The sequence below is a fragment of the Chrysochloris asiatica genome, unplaced genomic scaffold (genome assembly GCF_000296735.1).
Source record: "Chrysochloris asiatica unplaced genomic scaffold, ChrAsi1.0 scaffold00014, whole genome shotgun sequence".
NCBI classification, from domain to species: Eukaryota; Metazoa; Chordata; class Mammalia; order Afrosoricida; family Chrysochloridae; genus Chrysochloris; species Chrysochloris asiatica.
This window is the reverse complement of record NW_006408532.1, coordinates 25,305,693-25,327,238: the sequence shown is the minus strand read 5'-3', so window position 1 is coordinate 25,327,238 and position 21,546 is coordinate 25,305,693. Positions and strand designations below refer to the sequence as shown.

Genomic DNA, 21,546 nt, shown 5'->3' with positions numbered 1-21,546 from the left:
GGGAACCGTCGGCGGCCGCTCGCTGCGGGGACGCCGGGGTGGATGTGCTCTTGCCGCCGGGCACATAGCGTAGGGGAGTCTCAGCGGCGGCGGCGGCGCGGGGGACCAGGCGGGCTGCCCGTTCCGGAGGAAGCAGGCGCGGGCGTCTGAACGAGGCTGGGCGCGGCGGCCTTTCCTCGCGCGCCCCCCAAACGAGTTCCTCCCGCGGCCCAAGCAGCCACTCCAGGCCGCCCGCTCCCGCCGCGCCCCCGGCCCACCTGGTGGCCCGGCCCTGGCCGCGGCTTCCACGGCGGCTCCCCGAGCTGGTCCCGGCCGCGCGCTTGGGCGGCGGGGGCTCGGTGGCCACCGCTGCCTCCGGGGAGCGAGGGCGGGAGGGTGTGTGTGCGCGCGTCTGAGCTGGGGGTGCCGGCGAGGCTGCAGCAGAGGCACTTTGGAAGAATGACTCTGGAGTCCATCATGGCGTGCTGCCTGAGCGAGGAGGCCAAGGAAGCCCGGAGGATCAACGACGAGATTGAGCGGCAGCTCCGCAGGGACAAGCGGGACGCTCGCCGGGAGCTCAAGCTGCTGCTGCTTGGTGAGTACGGCCCTGCCTGGTGCCCTCTCTTTGAGCCTCCGCGTACCCGATCGCCACCCCCAGCCCCTCGGGGCAGCTGTCTTCGGACCCCCCCACCCCCCGCCCCCGGTGCTGGTGGCTCACACTGTCCTCCCCGGGCGCGCGGGCGCGCCCCTGGCCACCCCCCACACCCGCGCGGCCGGCCGCGTACACGCGGGCGCGCACACACACACGCACACACACCCACAAGCTGCCCTGCTGGTGGTGCCTCGCCTAGTGCCTTTTGGTACCCCTAAGGGATGTTCTTTATGAGTGTGCGTTATCGGCTGTGCATCTGCTAAAAGGAAAATCACTTCTCCGGAGTGGCCCTGGCCGCGGGGGTGGGCAGGTGGGCAGATAGATTTAACTTAACAGTGTTGCGGAACCCACTGGGGTGGTGGCATGGCGAGCTGTGTATGTGTGGCCCCACGAGTGACTTGCGGAGCCAGGATACGCTAGGATATGGTGTGCGGTGGAGTGGCATGTGTGTCCATTATCAATTCATTTTGGGGTCAGGAGTGAAGGGGGAAACCGTGGGCAGGCTTGCAACGGGATTCTCCAAGGAGTGGCGATGAAGGAACCTCGAAAGAAAGGGGTTTATGTATGGGGAGGGGAGGCAGGGCCAGATGTCACAGAAGTGCTATTCTTTAGCCATCAGACCACCGAAAGCAGGGACCCCAGAGGAGTTTCTTGGCCAGTGGATAATGACAGGCGTGTTTCTCGTCTGTACTGTTCCTTCCAGATAAAGATGAGGGATTGGGGAGCGTTGTGCTGTGTGGTTGTTGACAGCGACGGGTATCTTTTGTTTAATGAGGCAACCCAGATGTAGGCCTGAATTCACAGTAGTTACTACTGAAAATCAGTTACTCTGATGGAAACAAATAAAACCTTTTGTTTGTTTAAAATGGACATCGTTTTAATATCTTTGGAATCTGGGCTAGAAGGAAAACGGGATGCCTGCAGCAAAATTTTCTTTTTATTGTCTTAACAAACAGTCCAGCATTCTGGTTTAACCCTAAATTAGCAAGAAAATGCCATTCTCAAATAGGAATTCTATTGATTATCTCTGAGAGAATGTGTTCAGAATCAGGCGAGCAAGGGTTCACATACAAACTAGCGTGACATAACTCTGAGCTATTGTGGTAGGAAGTGCAAACAGCTTTGCAGTAACAGGCCTGAAAAATGTCTGCACTAGTGTTCTGGCTTTTTGCATGTCTAATAAATATATTTCTCCAACGTTTCTGTAAGAAAAGAATATTGCATTGTCAGGGTTTGAGAAGCGAGCATTTTCTTATCTTGAGCGTTCCATCTCATGGTTCAAGGAACCTATTGACTTTGGGACTGAAATGCTATGTATTGGATCATTTATAAGAATGAACAAGATATAATGATCACAAATAGTTGCAAATTGTTAATTCACATGCCATGCTTTATGTGTTAATTTTGAAACCTGATTAGATAAATGTGCACATGTATATAAAAGAACAGAATGCAAAGCCCTAGAGAGGGAAGAGGTTGGTCTAAAGGGAATGAAGTGAGAGGAGGGGAAAATTGCAGTTGAAAATTGAAGATCTAAAAAAATTTTTAGTTCTCCTTTTTGACCTGCTTTTAATGGCTGAAAACATGTACTTAATGTTTTTTGCCTTTTCAAGATGAGAAGAAAACAAGGCAAGGAAAATATGCAGAGTGTTTAAGGGCTCACTTTGGAGAAAAAGCACGTGTTTTAGAATTATTTGTTTTAAGAATGGTCTTTCTTTTTATTGTGCCTTGTTGACAGTCTTTGTTTCTGCTTAGCTGTGAGCAAAGCATTCCAGGTCTGTCAGGCCAACCCTAGTGCCTGAAATTGACAGTGGCTCCCAACCCTAGTGCCTGAAATTGACAGTGGCTCTGGGTTTCCCAGCAGCTGAATTTGAGCCAGGGAGTTAGTCCAAGGGCCTAGGTTTGAATGTATAGGAGGAGGAAATAAGCACATATGGATGCTTAATTACATGCTGTATATTTAAGTAGCATATTTCTGAAGGAAAAAAATATGAAGTGAAAGAGTTGCCCTGCTAGAGTGGTATTGGTGTGGAGAACTTTTTTTTTTTCTGTTAGATATCCAAGCAGGGTTTTAATACAGACACCCCCTCTTATGAGGTGGTAGAAGTGATAGGGGAATATGACATTAATTTAGAGCCTACACTTGTGGATAATATTTAAACATTATATAGCTTGCTGTCAGAAATACGATCCCTAGATACCTTGTAAGAATTGTTACAGTTCCATGTTCTAGGCTTATTGTTTTTGTAACATATCAATACTAGAGTATCTATACTATGGACATAATATATACTAAATGTAGGTGTGCGTATGAGTATGGATGTGTGACTTCACAAGTTTTTTGAGTTCAGAAGGGGTGGTGGTGGTGGTGGTGGTGATGTGCCATGGAGTCAGTTCTGACTCATAGCAGTATGATGCTTGATTTGTGGCACAAGTGAAGGTGATTGGGGAGGGGTTCCATTTGAGGAACTCTTGATGGTTGTACAGTACTGATGAGTAGACGGAATCTTCCGGTTCCTGCAATAATTGAAACCTATTGGGGCTGGGGTGGGAGTGGCTTGCAGAATTTGTGCACTAGACTGCTAACCATAAGGTTGGCGGTTCAAAACCATCAGCCGCTCCTTGGAAAATCTCTGCATGGTCGCTATGAGTCACAACTGACTACAACTAATGACACAACAACAATAACAATCTTCTTTGCCCGTTGATTTAAATTGAGGAATCACTGGAATATTGATATTATAAAATTTTTTTGAAATCAAATTTTAGTTCAAGGCATGACATTATTTTAGTGGGCTTGTTCCACAGGAATGTATGTGTGGACTCCTGCATTTGTTTACATTGTTGATTAATATTACATGGTTTATATATTAGTAGTATTGAGAAATGAGAAAACAAAAACAATGAATTCAGGCCTAGATAAAATTGTAGCAGTAAAGTTTGGGCTATTTTGACTTATATCCAGTAATTATGCCAATATGTACCAAATTTATTCTATAGTACTTAAATATTTTAGATATTTATTTTTATGTGTGTGCTATTTATTGAATCCTGGAATTTAGTACCATAAGAAATCATATTAGATTAATGAGAACAAGACAATACTTCAAAATTTAATATGATGTCCTCCAGGTGTTAGATTCAAGAATCTAATGATTAAATCCAGAATTTTAGAAACTACAGATAGAAAGCAGATAAAACACTTTAATTTGAGATGTATACATTTATATAGCAAACTGCAGTTGCAGAGCAAGAAGGGACTTGGAAGACTAGCTCTGGTAAATTCAGACCGTACGGAGGATTCATTCTTACAAATCTCAGTAAAAGCATCCTTCTCACTACTTCTCAGGTAGAGTCATTGGATTTATAGTGGGTATATTCATGGAGGAAGAATAGGTGGGTGTATTGATTGCCTGAATTAACCTAAAGGACAGTTGCTGTCTAGAGTGGCTACTCACAACTGTAGAATGAAAAGAACCCTCAATCAGTCCTAATATCATCTCCCTGGAAATACTGAAAATTTTGTCTCTAAGGTTTCTCTGAGTCCTGCTGTGGCACCGGAGGATAAGCACTAGACCAGAAGGTCGATTTGAACTTCACGGTCAGCAGTTCAAACTCACCAGTCACTCCTTGGAAATCCTGTACAGAGTTGCTATGATTCGGAATCAACTTCACAGTCCTTAACAACAACAATGCTTCTTTAAGGACCAATTATTTTTAATTTTTGCTACTTCTCTAACTTCCAACTGTTGAATATGTTTCTCAATGTCAGAATTTATTTACCACATTTTACACAAATGAGTGGCACATGTTATATGGACTTGTGAAAACTTTAGCATGTTTCCTCTGTGTGCTATATGTGTTATATGGTATATATGTTATTTACATGGGCACATTATAGGTAGAACATATGGTAGATGCATTTTCTTGTTTTTTGGGGGGGAGTGTAGTATTTATAGTTTATATCTGAAGAATTAAAATAATAGATTCTTCATAAAAATGAAAACTGTACGTCTATTGCAAAACCTTTCAAGTATGATTTTTATATTGAACCATGTAGATTTATTGTGTAGATCTGTCATATATAATTGTCAATCCAATACTTACTGTGGGCTATTCATGTGGGATCCTTGGCACAAATCTAAACCCTGCTGGGCAGTGAAATGAGCTCTTCTGTACCTATTCAAATATTTTTAGGTAAATTTACAATGAAGAATCAGAGGAACAGTAGCAGTTTGGTAACCATTTTGTTTATTACAAATAATGTACTCACCTCTTTGTCATTTGGAAAACAAAAAAAGTCTCCACTTGTTAAGAGTTGCCCTATGCTCAATTTTCGTAGACTTCCTGTGGACTGTAGTTATGATATCTATTTCAGATGAATTTTTAAGATCCTAAAGCAGCTTTCACAGTTGTGAAGCTGTGTGCTGTGCTAAACTTAGCAGAAGAAAGGAGCAGATTTTTCTTCATGATCCAAGCAAACTTATACTTCTTGGGAAAGAAATTAACAAGATTTTTCCCGAGCTGATTTTGATTCTAGTATGTATATTGATTTACCTTTTGGGGAGATGTTTGTTAACTATTTTGATACCAACAGGAATCTTAGTCGGGTATTGTAGATTGTATTGAGCTCAAAGAATACATCTTGGAAGAGAGAGAAGCCATTTTAAGAAGGTTAAGATTGCTTTCTCTTTAAGAAGGTGGAAGGAAGGAATCTGTTTCCTTTACACTCTGTATATTGGGTTGGGGGAAATAAAAGTATCTGTAGCAACAAATTTAAAGTCTGATTTTCTGGTTGAAGGGGGAGGGCAGTGACATTTTCTAAAGAGAAACTTGCATAATGGATTTTAAGCAATGTTAAGGTCTCTGCAGAATTAATCCCAGGCAAGTGTGAAATAGCAATAGAAGGTAAAATGTGTGATTGTTGGTAATTAAATCTGTGGCAATAACAGGATACAGTAAACAGTGAACGTTTTTTCTTGTTCTGCAGAATGGAGTAACATGAAAGAAAGCTATTCTCAGATCCAAACACTGTTTTGTGTAAACAGCTGTTACTAATAAAATTATAGGAAGTTGTTCGACAATCACCTTTGATTTGTACATTACTGATAAGTAAAAATCTGTCGGATTTCTCATCTACCATGCTGTAAAGAGAAGAAAGAGGACCTGGACATGCTGTTGAAAATGAGCTCATCAATCCTAGGTGATCATTAATCTGGGCTTTACAAGTAAAAATAAGTATCTAAAGTTGAAATGTTGAGAATCCAAATTAGAAGTTGTTAAACAGCCCTGGTTCAACCTAGCCATAATTTCTGAAAAGACTGCAGGCTGTTTAGCTGTAAAATTTTCCTAGTTAAAATTTAGGAACAGATTAATATTATTTAAAAGGAAATACTATGAAAAGGAGCTCTGGTAGCCTAGTGGTTACGAGTTCGGCTGTGAATCACAAGGTCAGCAGTTCGAAACAACCAGCTGCTCTGTGGGAGAAAGATGAGGCTTTCTGCTCCCTTAAAGATTTACAGCCTCGGAAACCCTGTTTGTGGTCGCTATGGGTCGGAACCGACTCGACGGCACTTTACAACAACAACAACAACAACTATGAAAATATTTCAAATTCATTTATTCAACACATACTTTTCATTTACTGGAAATTAAGCATTTTTCACATTTTTTGTACTTTATAGTTGTTAAGTGCCCTTGAGTCAGTTCTAACTCACAGTGACTCTGCATAGGGTTTCTGAGGAGCAGTTGGTAGGTTTGAACTGCCAACCTTGTGGTTCATGTTCAGTTCTTAGCCTATAGTACTATACCAGGAACCCCCCTTTTTTTTTTAAGTATACCAAAAGAAGTTGTTTACAAAATGTTGTCAAATAAGCAAATATTAAGTTCCTGCTATGTGTCTGGCATAAAGAGCTCTGGTAGCATAATGGGTTATGAATTGGGCTGCTAACTGCAAGGTCAGCAGTTCACATCTAACAGTTGCACCTTGGGAGAACCATGATATTCTCTGCTCCTGTAAAGATGTACAGCTTCAGAAATCCTATACATAGTCACTATGAGTTGGAAACAACTCCATTCCACATAACCACCACCACCACCATGTGCCTGACATGGTGCTGTAAGATAAGCATTGGACTGCTAACAACAAGGTCAGTGGTTTCAACCCACCAGCCACTCCTTGTAAACCTCATACAGGGTTGCTATGAGTTGAAACCTACTAGACAGCAACAACAGCCATGTGCTTAATAATCCTGGTGTGGTGCTGAACTGTTAACAACAAGGTTGACTTCTGACCCACTGTAGAGTTCCTTGGAAACTCTAAAGACAGTTGCTGTAAGTCTTAATGGAGACCTGGTGTGATGCTGTAGGTTAAGCTCTGAACTGTTAACCACAAGATTGGCAGTTCAAACCCATCGACTGCTCCTTGGAAACCCTGTATAGGGTCGCTATGAGTCAGAACTGATTTGATGACACTTACACAAACAACATGAGTGTTAACCGACTTGAAGGCACTTAACAACAACAACAGTGTGCACAATAATGTGCTATGTGAGATACCCCTTGTTCTTTACTTGCCAAAAGAAAATGCTACTACCATATTTCACAGTTCTTGTCTTTTCTTAGTTGACATGTTTGTACTGACATGAACTCATGATACTTAAACTTCCTGGCTTTGACTTTTCTGTTGGATCTTGATAGGAAGAAAAATTGAAAATAATCTCAAGGCCATTCTTGGGGGTTTTTGGGGGATTACACAACTGGGAAAAGCAGATGCTCTTGGTAATTTGAACCCCTGACTCTTATATGAATATATCATGTGAGGAACTATTCATGGCCATAAGAGTTGTAGCTTTCTAATAAATGGGAGGCTCCATGAGAACAAAGATGATAGCTCATGCTTGTTGGTATGCCAACATCGTATGGTGCCTTGCTCAATTCCAAGGGACTCAATTGTCAGTAACTGGGATGTGTCTGGGATAGGAAGGTGGTGGAGTGGATGGATGAATTTTTCCCAGAGAAGTAGAGAAATTGGAGGATGTGAATTTAGACTTCTGATTTTCTTGTAATGGGTATCACCCATATGCGTTTCAGTGTTCCACTCTTGGTGTTTTTGTGGGCCCTTTGGGGGCATAGTAAAAGGAATTCCGTTTTATACATGGACTCATTTTGCTTCCATGCTTGTCTCCTGTTCATTCTCCGTGGAGAGTGTTCCACTTGAACATTTTCATAGTGTTTCAGGTTGAACATGGCAGCTTATCCAGCAGTTTGAAAGGAAAGCTGTTGTTACACACACAAGTACTTTGAAACCTGAAAAGCCCATGCACCTTTATTACAGGGATTATCCTGGATTGTCAGCTGTGTGACTGCTTCAGAAACAAAGTAGTTGCTTTAAGGAAGTGTGTATGTAAATGGATTGTAGTGCAGTTGGAAACTAAGATGTTATTAAGGCCATTATATTCTTGAAACCTTGAAGAAGGAAACACTAATAATCCAAAAATAAAAGAAAAAAGACTAGGGTGAGACTTTCTGTTGCAGGAAGTGATAGTGATTTTTCAGAAACATATTCTAGTACGTTTCTAGATGTTATTGTTGTTGTTGTTGTTGTTAAGTGCTGTTGAGTCGGGTCCGACCCAAGTGCTGTCAAATTGGTTCTGACTTATAGCAACACCGTATAGGGTTTCTGAGGAGCGGCAGTTGTGTTTGAACTGCTGACCTTGTGGTTAACAGTCCAGTGCGGATCCTACAGCACCACACCAGGACTCCTTCTAAGAGATAGTCTCGTGGTTTTTTTGCCCCTTTGTAGAACCAAAATCCTGTCTCTTCTCAGATTTGGACAGTCTTTTTCTTGATCACCATCACTTGCTAGAAAAATTGAAACTGCATTTCTTTGGTATATCGGTTTTATGTTCATTTTTCAAACTTTTTTCATTTTAAATTTTTTGCCTCTTTATTTTCTGTGTTTTCTTTTGCTGCCGGGGCAGCCGGTGGCTGACACTTTCTTCACTCACCATGGGTTTACTGGTGACTGTAGCTATCTAGTTGTTTTCAGAGAGTAATGTATCGGTGTTTAGGGCTTCAAATTGGTTCAGTCATTTGCAACACAGTGAAATCAGAACAGATACCAGTTTTTAAAATCTGAGTGTACTGCAGCGATATCTGGAGCAGAAACATTATGGGTGGGAGCTTCAGAAGAGGTGGAGTAAGCCATTTCAAGAATCTGATGTGGAAGATTGGATCATTGCTAGGACTGGGGAGAGCAAAACACATTCACAGTGGCCCAGATGGCTGCTATCTTAGAGCCTGCCATTGTAGTTTCCAATTCTACAAGTCAAGAAATTTGGTTACTATGCAGGGTGTAGAACAGTATTTTTTTCCTGTTCCTGTCATTGTTGTGGTACACCCACATTTTGTAAATTCAAATCCATTCCATTTTCTCCTTGTCTGTCATTACTGAACTGGAAATAACTGGTTTGAAACCATGCAGTGTCTTCTTGTTAAGTACTGTCAAGTCAATTCTGAATTACAGAGACCCTATAAAGAGTTTCCGAGGAGTTACTGGTGGATTTGAACCCACCAATGTTGTGATTTGCAGTTCAGTGCTTATCCTACATGGCCACACCAGGACTCAATGTGGTGTTTTATCCACCCATTATTCAGTCTTCCAGCTATTTGCAAAAAAACAGTTGTCAACATCGATTTATGGTAATACTAGGTGTGTCAGAGTTGAACTGTGTTCCATAGTTTAAAAGTAGATTACTAACCCTTTCTTCTAACGTGCTTCTGGGTGGACCTATACCTCTAATCTTTTGATTATCGGCTGCAGAATGTCTTAACCATTTGTAACACTCACAGCCACCCTATTTGCTGAAACACCTTGTTTTGAGTTGATTTCAGCTCATAGCAACCCTATAGTACAGAGGAGAACTGCCCCATTGGGTTTCTAAAGCTGTAATCTTTATGGATACCAACTGTCACATCTTACTCCTGCGAAGAAGCTGGTGGGTCTGATCTGTCAACCTTTAGATTTAGCAGCTGAATGGTCAACCACTGTCCTGCCAGGGTTCCTTCCTATTTTCTGAAAACCCTTCTATGTGAATACCACCCACCTATTTAGTATCTTGTCTTGCTGTCCTTACCCATACTTAGATGGGGTTCTTTAGTTTCTGGTTTGCATAGTTCCTTAAGATTTAGGGAATTTCCAAGTTAGTGCATCTGTCAAACATCATGCGATTGTGAGCTGGTAGGAGGGGAAGTTGGTTACTCTAATACGTTACAAGAAAGATTTGTGTTTTTAGATGATACCAATTGCCTTTAGCAACATTGACTTTAGTCCACAAAATAAAATATGTACTTTGTTACTGAATAAAATGTGAAATCTACATTCCTTTTCCAGAGGTCAGGTAATTGAGATTGGATCACTATTGCCAGCTGGGAGTTACTGAACCAGTACTGGATAATCTATATCACCAGCTACTGACTGGGTTTCCAAATAGGATGCAGTGCATTTGCTACAGGGGAGGAAGTTGTTGTAGGTATATGTTGCATGATAGTTCATCTTCCTCATTTAATAATGTGAAGGTCCTCACCTCAGTTACTTGAGAGTCTTTAAAACAACTCTTTCTAATTGTGATTCCACTCTTTATAAGGAGGATGACATCAGCTTAGTTTCCTTTACACACAGTCAATCTGAGGAGGTCTTTTGGTTTATTTATTGATATAAAATAACTTGTTTACATAATTTGTGTCTATAGAATATACTGCTTTCTTTGTAACAAGAAATTTACAAATGACAGATATTGCTTTGTTGGCAAAAGACTTCTTCAAGGAAGACACTATATGTGGTCACTTCTATTTGAAATAGAGTGGATATTAGTATTCTTCTCTGTGCCATCATCATTTACCAACAAGTAGTCTTTATGCCATCCTGTTGATCACTTGCTAAGACATCAGTGTTCTGGAGAAGTCAAAGAAAACATGAAGACTTTAAATCATATCTGCATTAAGATTTATAAGTACAAATTCTCTGCAGTGCTTCTGAACATATATGTAACAGTCTTTTTACCTTGCAATGTAAATATACGCATTAAGTTTCTCTTTTTTGCAATTAGTTTTTACACTGTAACAGGATAATTTAGCTGGCTGACCTGATTCGCAATTTTTTTTTTTTTTAAGGTAGCAAGGCAAGGAAGTTTTCTTGCTAGGTGAGTTGATATTTTAGGACATACACTTTTCAGAGCAGTTTCATTATAGTATGTGTTCTTTCTGTAGATGGCAAATGCCATTTTCCTTTTGTCCTAAGAGAGATGACCCATTTCCTGTGACTTATTCTAATAATACAGGGTGATTTTAATTTTTGCTCTCTTACAAGAATGCTGGAGTACTTTGCAAGTCTTTAAATCTCTTGTCTGTGTAACTCTTGTGATATATGAGTGATGGGACTTCAAAAGGTTTGTGGGGAAATTTCCAGCTTTCTTTTAATCCCAGTTTTATACGAATTTTTTGAAGCTCCTTTGTATTTTTGAGAGTTGATAAATCATTTGCCCCCAAAATGGCAGATTGTCTTGGAGAAGGAAGGTCAATTTGGTTATGCAAGTAAATAGTCCTTGTGGATATACACATTGGGTTGTGTATGTATAAAAACCTGTTTTCATGGAATTGATTTCGACTTCCCCATATGTGTCAGAGTAGAACTGTATGCCCTTCATAGGATTTTTATAATGACTGAATTTTTGGAAGTAATTGCCAGGCCTTTCTTCCAAGGTACTTCTGGATGGATACAACCTCCAACCTTTCATTTAGCATACTATTTTATAAACCTTATACTGAAAGGCAGCCTTGGATTCCTGTGCCATCTACCTGATTTTTTTTTCTCCCAACAGAATTAACCATTGGGTGTTTTGTTTGTTTGTTCTTTTCCTTTTTGTATAGAAACTTGTTGAATGTAGAAATTGGACTAAATGATCTTTCAGGCCATTGAGGCTCTGAAACTTCCGTTTCCCCTCTGCAGCTTTGGTGTCTCTGCCAGTTTCTTCCTAAACACAACCCTGGATGAAGACAAGAGTTCCCAGCCCTCCCCAGCAGGAATGGGCTGCACAAAAGAGGCTTACCCCAGAGCATGTGGACAGACTGTGGCAGTGCTTACCAGTGGGGAGGGATGGACCTTCTGAACTCTTTCTAACAGGTCTTCCTCTCTTTTTTCCCCATATGTGATGACTCCCAGGGCGCCACAGGTGCCCAGCCTGTTCCTGGGGACAGAACTGTGAGGAGGGCCCCTGAGTGAGGCATTAGCCTGTCTGTCCAGAGCTCTCCTCTCACTGCCTGGCATGCTGCTGATAGTTTTACCATCTCCGCAGGGAATGGTATCTAAAACCTCCTGTCATATCAGCATGGGGCTCTTGCTTCCTGCAGGAAGGGTGATAGTCTGGGCTGTGCAGAGATAGAACTCTGGAGAAGCAGTGTTCAGACTCCGCTCTGCTCCACTGGGTGTTTTTGTAGATACCCTTAAGGCAGTTTCCTTTGACTCAATGCTTTTTTGTTTTGTTTTGTTTTTTTCCCCTCTTTGGGTTAGAAACATTGTTTTTCATTTACATGCACATAATCTCTGCTGCCCAAGCCCATTCCTGCTATTTTGGGAGAGAGTAGGTTGACTGTTTGAGCCGGGATACTAGGAGTGCCTTATGCCTCAAACTGAAACATATTTGGGAGGCTCTTTTGTATTTGGGCCCTGGGTAATGTAGATGGTTAGAGGGCTCAGTTGTTAAGCGAAAGGTTAAAGGTTTGAGTTTAACTCAGGTACCTTGGAAGAAAGGGCTGGCCGTGTGCTTCAGAAAAATCAGGCATTGAAAGCCCTATGGAGTACAGTTCTGTTCTGTATGTAGTTGCCATGAGTAGGAACTAATTCAACAGCATCTGGTTACTAGTTTGCATTTGGAACTTGTAAGTCCCTTTGTCAGAGTCCTGGTGTGGCACTGTGGGTTTATGTGCTGGACTGCAAAGTTGGTTTGAACTGTAAGGTCAGTGGTTCAAGCTCACCAGCTGCTCATCAGAAACCCTATACAGCATTGCTATAGGTCAGAACCAACTTGACAGCACTAAACATATAAACATAAAAACAAGTCCTTTTGTCAGGGCCTTCCAGGAAAGATTTTGAGTTAGACATTGAGCTTGGATGAGCTACTTTATGTCCATTTTTTTCTATCACTCTGATTTTTTCTCGGGGCTTTCATTGACAATTGCAAAAGAGATGATGGTGGAAATGTTGTTAGTGTTAAGTAATGATTTTTCATACGTTTTTGTTTTATTGTCATGTTATTCTTCTGGTGGCACTGTGGATCAGTACTGGACTGAGAATCAGTACTGGACTGAGAACCATAAGGTCAGCAGTTCAAATCCTCTAGCTGCTCCTTGGAAACCCACTACAGGGTTGGTATGAGTCAGAAATGACTCAATGGCACATGATGACAACAACAACAGTGCTCTTCTGGAGTCTTGGTGTGGCCCTGTAGGATAAGTATTGGACTGTTAACCCCAAGGTTGGCAGTTAAAACCTACCAACCTCTCCTTGGAAACCCTGTACAGGGTTGCTGTGGGTCAGAATCGACTTGATGGCACTTAACAACAGCAATGTGACCTCTGAACTTCCCTCACTTCTGCATGGCCATGATAAGAAGCTGAGGGAAGAAAGAAAGCCATTTCTTGTGTCTGTTGTTTGGATTCTGTAGAAAAGGATTGATGACCAAAAGGGAACAGGTAGACTGTCACCCAACATCAAATCACCTGATTTCACTGAAGGTACCAGGCAGGCTTTTAGCATCTCACGTCTCCAACGTTCTTATTGGCCCATGTCCTTCTCATTATCTTTCCAACTTCAGACCTACTTAAGTATGTTTCAGATTTGGAGTTGTACAGGTACAGGGGAAAAGGAAAACAGTCACAGGGTGAGGGAGGATAATAGGAGACCTGGTGGGACTTAGAAGTAGAAGGTGGTGTTACCAGTAAGGATGGCTACGCTTGTGTGTTTGTCAGACTTGTGTCCTGGATCTGAAGAGCCCAGTCCAAACAGTTGCTTCTTGTCAGCTCCACTACCCTGTGCCTTTTTTCTCTCCATTTGTGGTTTGGGAGATGAGCAAGTGTAAAGAGGACTGGGTGGTATGGGAAAAGTTTTTGTTGTTTGTAGTCTCTCCCATTTTGTTCCAGAGGTGGTTCCATGGGCTAAGCCCAGCACTGCTAGGAGGCAGGGTTCTGAAGAACCATCCATGGCTTCTCCATGTTTTCATGTCAGCTGTTGAAGGTGATGCATCTATGAAAGTACTGTGGACTCTGTTCATCTGATAAGTTGTTAGAATGTCTCTTGAGAGACCCTTGCCCAGGAAATGTGCTTTCTCCTGACTTGCTTCTTCTAATATAGAGCTCCTTTCAACTGCCCAAGGTTATTGATATCTAATAATGATGATTGGAGTCCTGGTGTGGCGCTGTGGGTTAATGCATTGGACTGCAAAGGCGGTTTGAACTATAAGGTCAGCTGTTTCCAGCTCTGCAGAAACCCTATACAGAGTCACTATGGGTCAGAACCGACTCGACAGCTCTTAACAACAACACAATAATAATAATCATTATTAGGTAAGTAATAAGGACTGCCAAACTCAATATTGGCTGTTCAAACTAACCAGCCACTCCTTGGAAGCCTTATACAAGGTCACTATGAGTTGGAACTGATTTGACTGCACATATAATAACAACAACAGCATGACATGTTCTTGCTGGGTAGATTCATACATACTCAGGCAGAGGCATGTAATAAAGAAGCAACTTGTTATTTTTATTTGAGGAAAATCAGCTGTCAATTGGATGGACTCTTTTGCTCTTCTCATTTATGGGCCATCGTGGTGACTGTCCAAGCCCAGGGTATAGACTGTTTTCCAGGATTGCCCAGAGTCCCTAAGCCTATTTCCAATTATAACCATTCAAAACGGCCATACATTTATCCATGATAGACTTGATTTAAGAGAATTTCTTGACTCACAATGGAGACAGATAAATTTTGAATAATTCGGGAGCAAAACTGGTAGTGCTGGAACAAAAGATACTTAAAACCTCCGTTTTCATTATCAATCCCATACTAATGGCTCAAGAACTAATGGATTGTCATACAGTGGCTCTGACCTTGTGGTGTTCTATGCATCATAGGATGTCTTTTGAAATTGTAGTCTCTCCTATTGCGTGTTGGGTCACCATCTAAGATGTGATCCACACAGTAGAAAATGGTGGAGGGAAGGAAACCTTCTTGTAATGCGTCCTGCACATCTTTGGTGAGATAGCTGTAGCTCTATGTTGCTATGACAGTTTGTGATACATTTTGTACTTACTCTATCCCTACGATTCTTGGTAAAGAGTTACATTTTAATTGAAGACTTATGTTGTTGTTGTTAAGTGCTATTGAGTCCGAACTCATAACAATCCTGTATAAGGTTTCTAAGTAGCTGGTGAGCTTGAATGGCCGACCTTTTGGTTCAAATGGCCAACCTTATGGTACAGTGCATTAGCCTGCAGTGCCACATCAGGACTCCAGGGACTTTATAGGGGTTCACTAATACTTCTCTAGGGAAATCCTGACTCCAAATATGTTTTCTTGAAAATTACCAACTACGTCCTTTGAGAAACACATTTTCTATAGGACTTTCCACTCTAGGTCATGCTTTTGGGAACACTCTTCTCTCGGGTTTTTCTAAATCCCAAGAGCCTACCTATGAATTGCCATTCAAATTATAATGTGTCCTTTCCAGAATTAATTAATGCATTGTGCATAGCTTGTACTGAAACACTGGGTAGCAAGATTTATTGTTAATTTTCATTAAAAATAGTCTTCCTTTTTATTGTATAAATGCATCCTCAAGCAGTATTTTACTATTTGAATTTATATTGTAATTTATTCTCACTTTGGGATGAAATAAAAATGAATACTTGAGATATATGTAGATCCTCTGGAGGTATTGTTGACTTTAATAAAAGAGTTTATAATGAGAAAAACTGTTGTGTTTGATTCAAGAAGAGTTGATACTGTTCCACTTAATAATTTTCTTGCATTCTTAAGAAATTTCTATGTTGTTTTCATGTTGACCTTCGAAAGAATGACAATCCATTCTGCTTTTTAATTCGATTAATTTTTCATGTTTTGTTTTTCAGTGATTTTTAAGTTTCAAAATAATGTTAACAGTTTTTTTACACAAAGTTTGAAATAAAAATTTAAAAATTTATTTATAAATTAATCCAAAAATGTATTGAAAAGACACCAATTTATTATAAGAACCATGATTATTTTTTTTTGGCAGAATCCTTTCTAGTCTTTTGTTTCTTGCATAAGTATAATCATAAATCATATATAATTTAATATGTGTTATACACATTTTTTTATGTAGGTATATAGCCTTCATAATAATATTTCAAATGTCTATGAAATATTTTTTCTGAAAGGATGCTAGATTCTGTGCCCTTTTTTTTGGACATTTGGATTTCTCAGAGTGTTTCCATTGTAAAAATAATGCTGTGATGAAATTCTTTCAGGAGGTAGCTTTTTAAAGCACATGCATGAGTACATACACATGTGCACATACATACGTACATACATATATGGTCTTGTTAGAATAGATTCATGAAAGTGTTATTCCTGTTGCTATATTGTTCTTGTTGTTAAGTGCCATGGAATTGATTCTGACCCATAGCAACCCTGTAGAGGGTTTCCAAGGAGCAGTTGGTGAGTTTGAATCACCGACTTTGCAGTTCAAAGGATTTTGTAGTCTGATGCATTAGCCCACTGCGCCACATCAGGACTCCAGCAAATCAGTTCCAACTCAGAGCATCCTTATGTGTAGTAGAAAACCACTATCTAGCCCTGTGCCATCTCTACAATGGTTGTTATGCTTTGAGCCCACTGTTGCTGCCACTGTATCAATTCATCTCAAGGAATCACTTCCTAGGTCAGAAGATGTGGAAAAATTTGAGTCTTGATTACAGATGCCCAAAACACATTCTGAAATAATTGTATGCAATTTGAAACAGAATAGACTTGATAGCAGTAAACAACATGAGCAACATGAGAGAGTAGGGAAAAAGTGGCATATAATTTTAATTTGTGTATATTTGATCGCTAGTGAGGTTGATCGGTTCCCCATATGTTTGTTTCCAGTTGGATTTCTTATTTTGTGAGTTTTTTCTTCATTTCCACTGCCTTTTTGTGAGTTCTGAACATAAAAAAATGAAATTAGCCTTGTGTCATATTTACTGTAAAGAACTTAACCCTAGTCTGTTGTTTTTCATTTTCTTTGTTTTATATTAATGCTGAAAATTTAAATTAAGCTAAATTTGTTGGTCTTTTATTATTTTAAAGAAAAAATATTCGTTTGGCTTAGATACCCCACAAAAGCCAGTTTTACTGCTGTTGGTAGGAAATTAGATTAGATGTAATGTGATTATGTCACTGTTTTATGGGTCTTCTTCTTTCTAAATACATATACATGTAAGTTCACACTATGACATTATTGTAAATTCTAGACAGATTATATAGCATACGTTGTTCTATAGTAACATTCACTGGCATGTAATAGAAGCATCCTGGTGTGGTGCTGTAGGATCAGTACTGGCTGTGAACCAGTGCTGGTTGGCAGTTCAAACCCACCAGCTGCTTCTTGGGGACCCTATACAAATGACATTTAACAACAACAATAACAGGATGTAATGGAAAAATTTCCATGACAATATAAACCTTTAATATCCATATTTATGGCTGTTTAGGATTGCACTGTAAATTCAAATCACACAGTATTGTATTGTAGCCACTTGTACCTGCTCACAAAAAACAATGATATACATTTCCTTTTAACATTGTGTCCAGTTACTTCACTTTGATTCCTTGAAGTCAGCCTTAGTGGAAATATTTACACCGTAGAGATTGGCAGAGACTACAAATCAAGGTTCTTTCTTCCAGGGGGCAGACTGTTAAGGGTTTACCATCATAACAGTATTTTACACCTGACTCTTATTGGTGGAATTTTTAGCTTGATTCAATAATAATAATAACAACAATAGCAACAAAATAATGAAAGACTAGTATAACTCTCAGCACTTGAGATTTATAATAGTTAAGGGAATAGCTATTACTGTCCAAACATAGTGACACAGTTAAACATTTCAATCATACACATACAAGGGGGCTTCAAAAAATCCATTATCTTCTAATTCCATTTTTCCACAAACATTTGTAAGCCCCTTCATATATTTATATTTTATTTTATGTGGAGTCCTGGTGTATGCTTGCTGCCAAAGAAGCATTGGACTGCTGCAGTGATAGTTGTAAGGAATAGATAATGTCTTTGTACGCTTGCTTCCTTCAGATAAATTTCTTAGAGTTGATCATCACCTAAGTGATGGTGGTGGTGGTGGTGGTGGTGATGTGCTGTGGAGTCAGTTACAACACAGAGGGACCCTGTATAGGGTATCCGAGGCTGTAAATCTTTACAGGAGCAGAAAGCCTCATCTTTCTCCTGTGGAATGGGAATGGCTGGTGGGCTCCAACTACTGACATTGTGATTCATAATCCAGTGCTTATTTTACAACATCACAAGGGCTTCTTAGAATGTTTGGGAGTGGTATGCAATTATTTCTAAATAGCTGATTTATAAAAATGAATTAACATATACCACAATTTACAGTTTAGTTTAATTAGGTTTTCTGTTACTTTGATGTCTGTTTTAATAACATATATTCCAGGAAATTGTCCATTTTACTTGGATTTTTTTTTTCATATAATTTTGGTACAGTATTATAATTTTTTTTTGTTACTCTATGTATTGTAATTGTGCCCCTTTTCTTACTTCTCCCTTATCCTTTGTTGTTATGAAGTGCTGTCGAGTTGGTTCTGACACATAGTATCTGTGTATATGGTTTCTGAGAGTTCCTGGGGGGTTTGAACTGCAGACTCTATGGTTAGCAGTCTAGTGCTTATCCTACAGTGCTACACCAGTACTCCTTATCCTTCATTGCATTATAGTTTCTTTTTGTTACTATAATAAATTACAACAGACTTGGTACCTTAAAAGAACACAAATTTATTATGCTACAATTTTGTAGGTCTGAAGCAGGTCTCGTTGGTCTAAAATAAAGGTGTTTTTTAAAAAAATGTGAGTGTGTATGTACAGAGTTCTGGTGGTGTTGTAATATAAGTACAGGACTGCTAATCACGAGGTTGGCTGTTCAAACCTACCAGCTGCTCCTTGGGAGAAAGATGAGACATTTTGCTCCCCCAAAGACTTATATTCTCAGAATCCCTATGAAGGGTTGCTGTGAGTCAGGATTGACTTGATGGCAGTGTGAAGTAGGTGCGAAACAGTTTGTTCCAACTTACAACAACCCTGTGTTTTCAAGGAACAGCTGGTGACCTTGCAGTTAGCAGTCCAGTGCCTATCCTCCAGCACCACACCAGGACTCCATATATAATAAATATATAATGGGACTTTGAAATGTTGAGGAAAATGAAATTAAATGATAATATATATATTTTAAAATGTTTTATTGTGAATTATGTGATAGTTTACATGGGAGAACATTAGCTTTGCATTCATCCTATTGTATATCATTTCATTGCATGGTTATAATCCCCTCCATGCATCATCAGTCAACCAAAGGGTATACCCTGCAAACCTGTCCCCCGGTCATCAGCACACAGACCCTCTCCCTCTCTGGGTCTAAAGTCCCAAGCCACTCCATCTCTTCACATCATCGTCTCTGCCTCTATCTCTGGTGTCACTGCTTCTCTGGGTAGGGTCCTGCTCTCCGCTCTTCTCTCTTGATGGTCCCAGGGATCTCAGCTCCTGGACTGCAAAGTCAATCACTCCCCTCCTTTTGCTACAAAACGTCTATCTTAACGTTTAAACCCTCACAAGCAGTCCTGATAACAGTTACTCACTATTGTATCACAAGAGCAGCATCTCCTTTCATCAGCCCCGCCCAGGCAGAATGGATACTACTCAGTGGACATTCTGCCTTCCTCTGCGCCCTCTGGATCTAGGCTCCGTCTTGAAAGCTTGTAAGCCAGTCACTTCCTGCCTTTGTAGCCTCCCCATTTTGGGTAGCCAATGTCCAAGTTGCCCGTCCCTGTCTACTCTGTGTATGGAGGGTGTGGGAATGATCCTCGCTATAAAGATTTGTTCCCTCTTTTGAGCTACTGCATCCATAGGTGTAGGTCAAGTTCATCAGATTGTATCAGATTACTCTTTTTTTCCTCTTCTTCTAGATTAGCTCTGATCATCCAATCATTGAAGCCAGGTCAAGTGGGTATTATCTGCAATTGTGGGTGTTCTTATGCATAATGCCCTCTCTTATTAGCTGCACACTTCACTCTCCACTCTAGTCCTCTGTGGCTATGTCACTGGTTCTGGGCCCAAGAGTCCTCAGGTCAAAATGATAATGTATTTTTAAATATCTTTTTTACATATATATGATTGAAATATTTGATTTTGGTTCTGTGTTTCTAAAGTATCATCTATTTCCATACTTATATTGTAAATCTGCCAAGTGCTATGAGAGCTACAAGAGTCTTCCATTACCCTGGTGTTTTTGACAGTTTCTTATATTTATAGAGATATTATTTACTTTGTGTATGTAAGTACTCTATTTTGATGTACATAAAAAATACCCATGAAAATGAAATTTTCATCATTGTAGCATTACTTTTTCATGTTAAGTTAATGCTGTTATATTTTGAATTCAGCTGTGTTGAGTGTGTAGTTTTGTTTCCATTTGCTTTGAGAATTGCTCCATTTATTTGCAGTTATTCTTAATGTTCTTGTTGTTGCTATTCTTATAGTATTTTTTAATTTTAATTTTTAAAATTCAACCTAACAATTTTTTCTTTACATAAGTATGCTTATTTTATTTATACTTGTTGATATAATAGATCTGGCTAGTCTTTTTGTTTCTGATTTATTTTATTATATATATTTTTTTCATGGTTTCTTGAAATTCTCTCCCTCCTCTGCTATTTGGTTTGTATTGGGTATATTGTTTTTTTGCTTCAGATCACTTTTTTTTAAATGTTTTATTGTGAATTATGTGATAGTTTACATGGGAGAACATTAGCTTTACATTCATACTATCGTATATTGTTTCATTGCCATGGGTCCAATCGCCTCCATGTATAATCAACCAACCAAAGGGTATACCCTGCAAGCCGGCTCCCCGGTTGTCAGCACACAGCCCCTCTCCCTCTCTGGGTGTAGAGTCCCCACCCGCTCCATCTCTCCACGTCATTGTCTCTGCCTCCATCTCTGGCGTTACTGATTCTCTGGGTAGGGTCTTGCAGTATGCTCTTCTCCCTGGATGGTTCCAGGGACCTCATCTCCTGGACTTCATAGTTAATCACTCTCCTCCTTTTGCTACAAAACATCCACCTTTACATTTCCATCCCTCGCAGTCAGTCCTGATAACTATTATTCACCATTGTACCACAAGGGACCTATCCCCATCTCCTTTCATCAGCTCCACCCAAACAGATTGGATACTACTCAGTGGAGATTCTAACTTCCTGTGTGTCCTCCTGATCTAGGCTCCCTCTTTTTCTTAGTCTTTTACAATAATGGTCTTATACAGTATATCTCCTTTTGTGACTGACTAATTTCACTCAGCATAATGTCCTCAAGGTTCATCCATGTTATCCAATGGCTTGCAGCTTCTTTGTTCTTCAAGGTAGCGTAGTACTCCATTATATGTATGTACCACAGTTTGTTTATCCATTCTTCAATTGATGGGAATTTTGGTTGTCTCCATTTTTTTGCTATTGTAAATAGTGCTGCTATGAACATTGGTGTGTATATATCTACTCGTGTTATGGCTCATATTTCTTGTGGGTAAATACCAAGTAGAGG

The 21,546-nt window shown here is 40.0% G+C and overlaps 1 protein-coding gene across 1 annotated transcript in view; it reads left to right on the top strand.

Moving 5' to 3' along the window:
* Positions 1–237: 237 nt before the first annotated feature.
* The window catches only part of GNAQ (guanine nucleotide binding protein (G protein), q polypeptide), a 427,529-nt gene continuing 406,220 nt past the window's right edge, over positions 238–21,546 (top strand). The window contains exon 1 of the mRNA XM_006834931.1: positions 238–574. Within this exon, the coding sequence (XP_006834994.1) occupies positions 439–574 (136 nt within the window). The 5' untranslated portion in view covers positions 238–438. The remainder of the gene's footprint in view (positions 575–21,546) is intronic.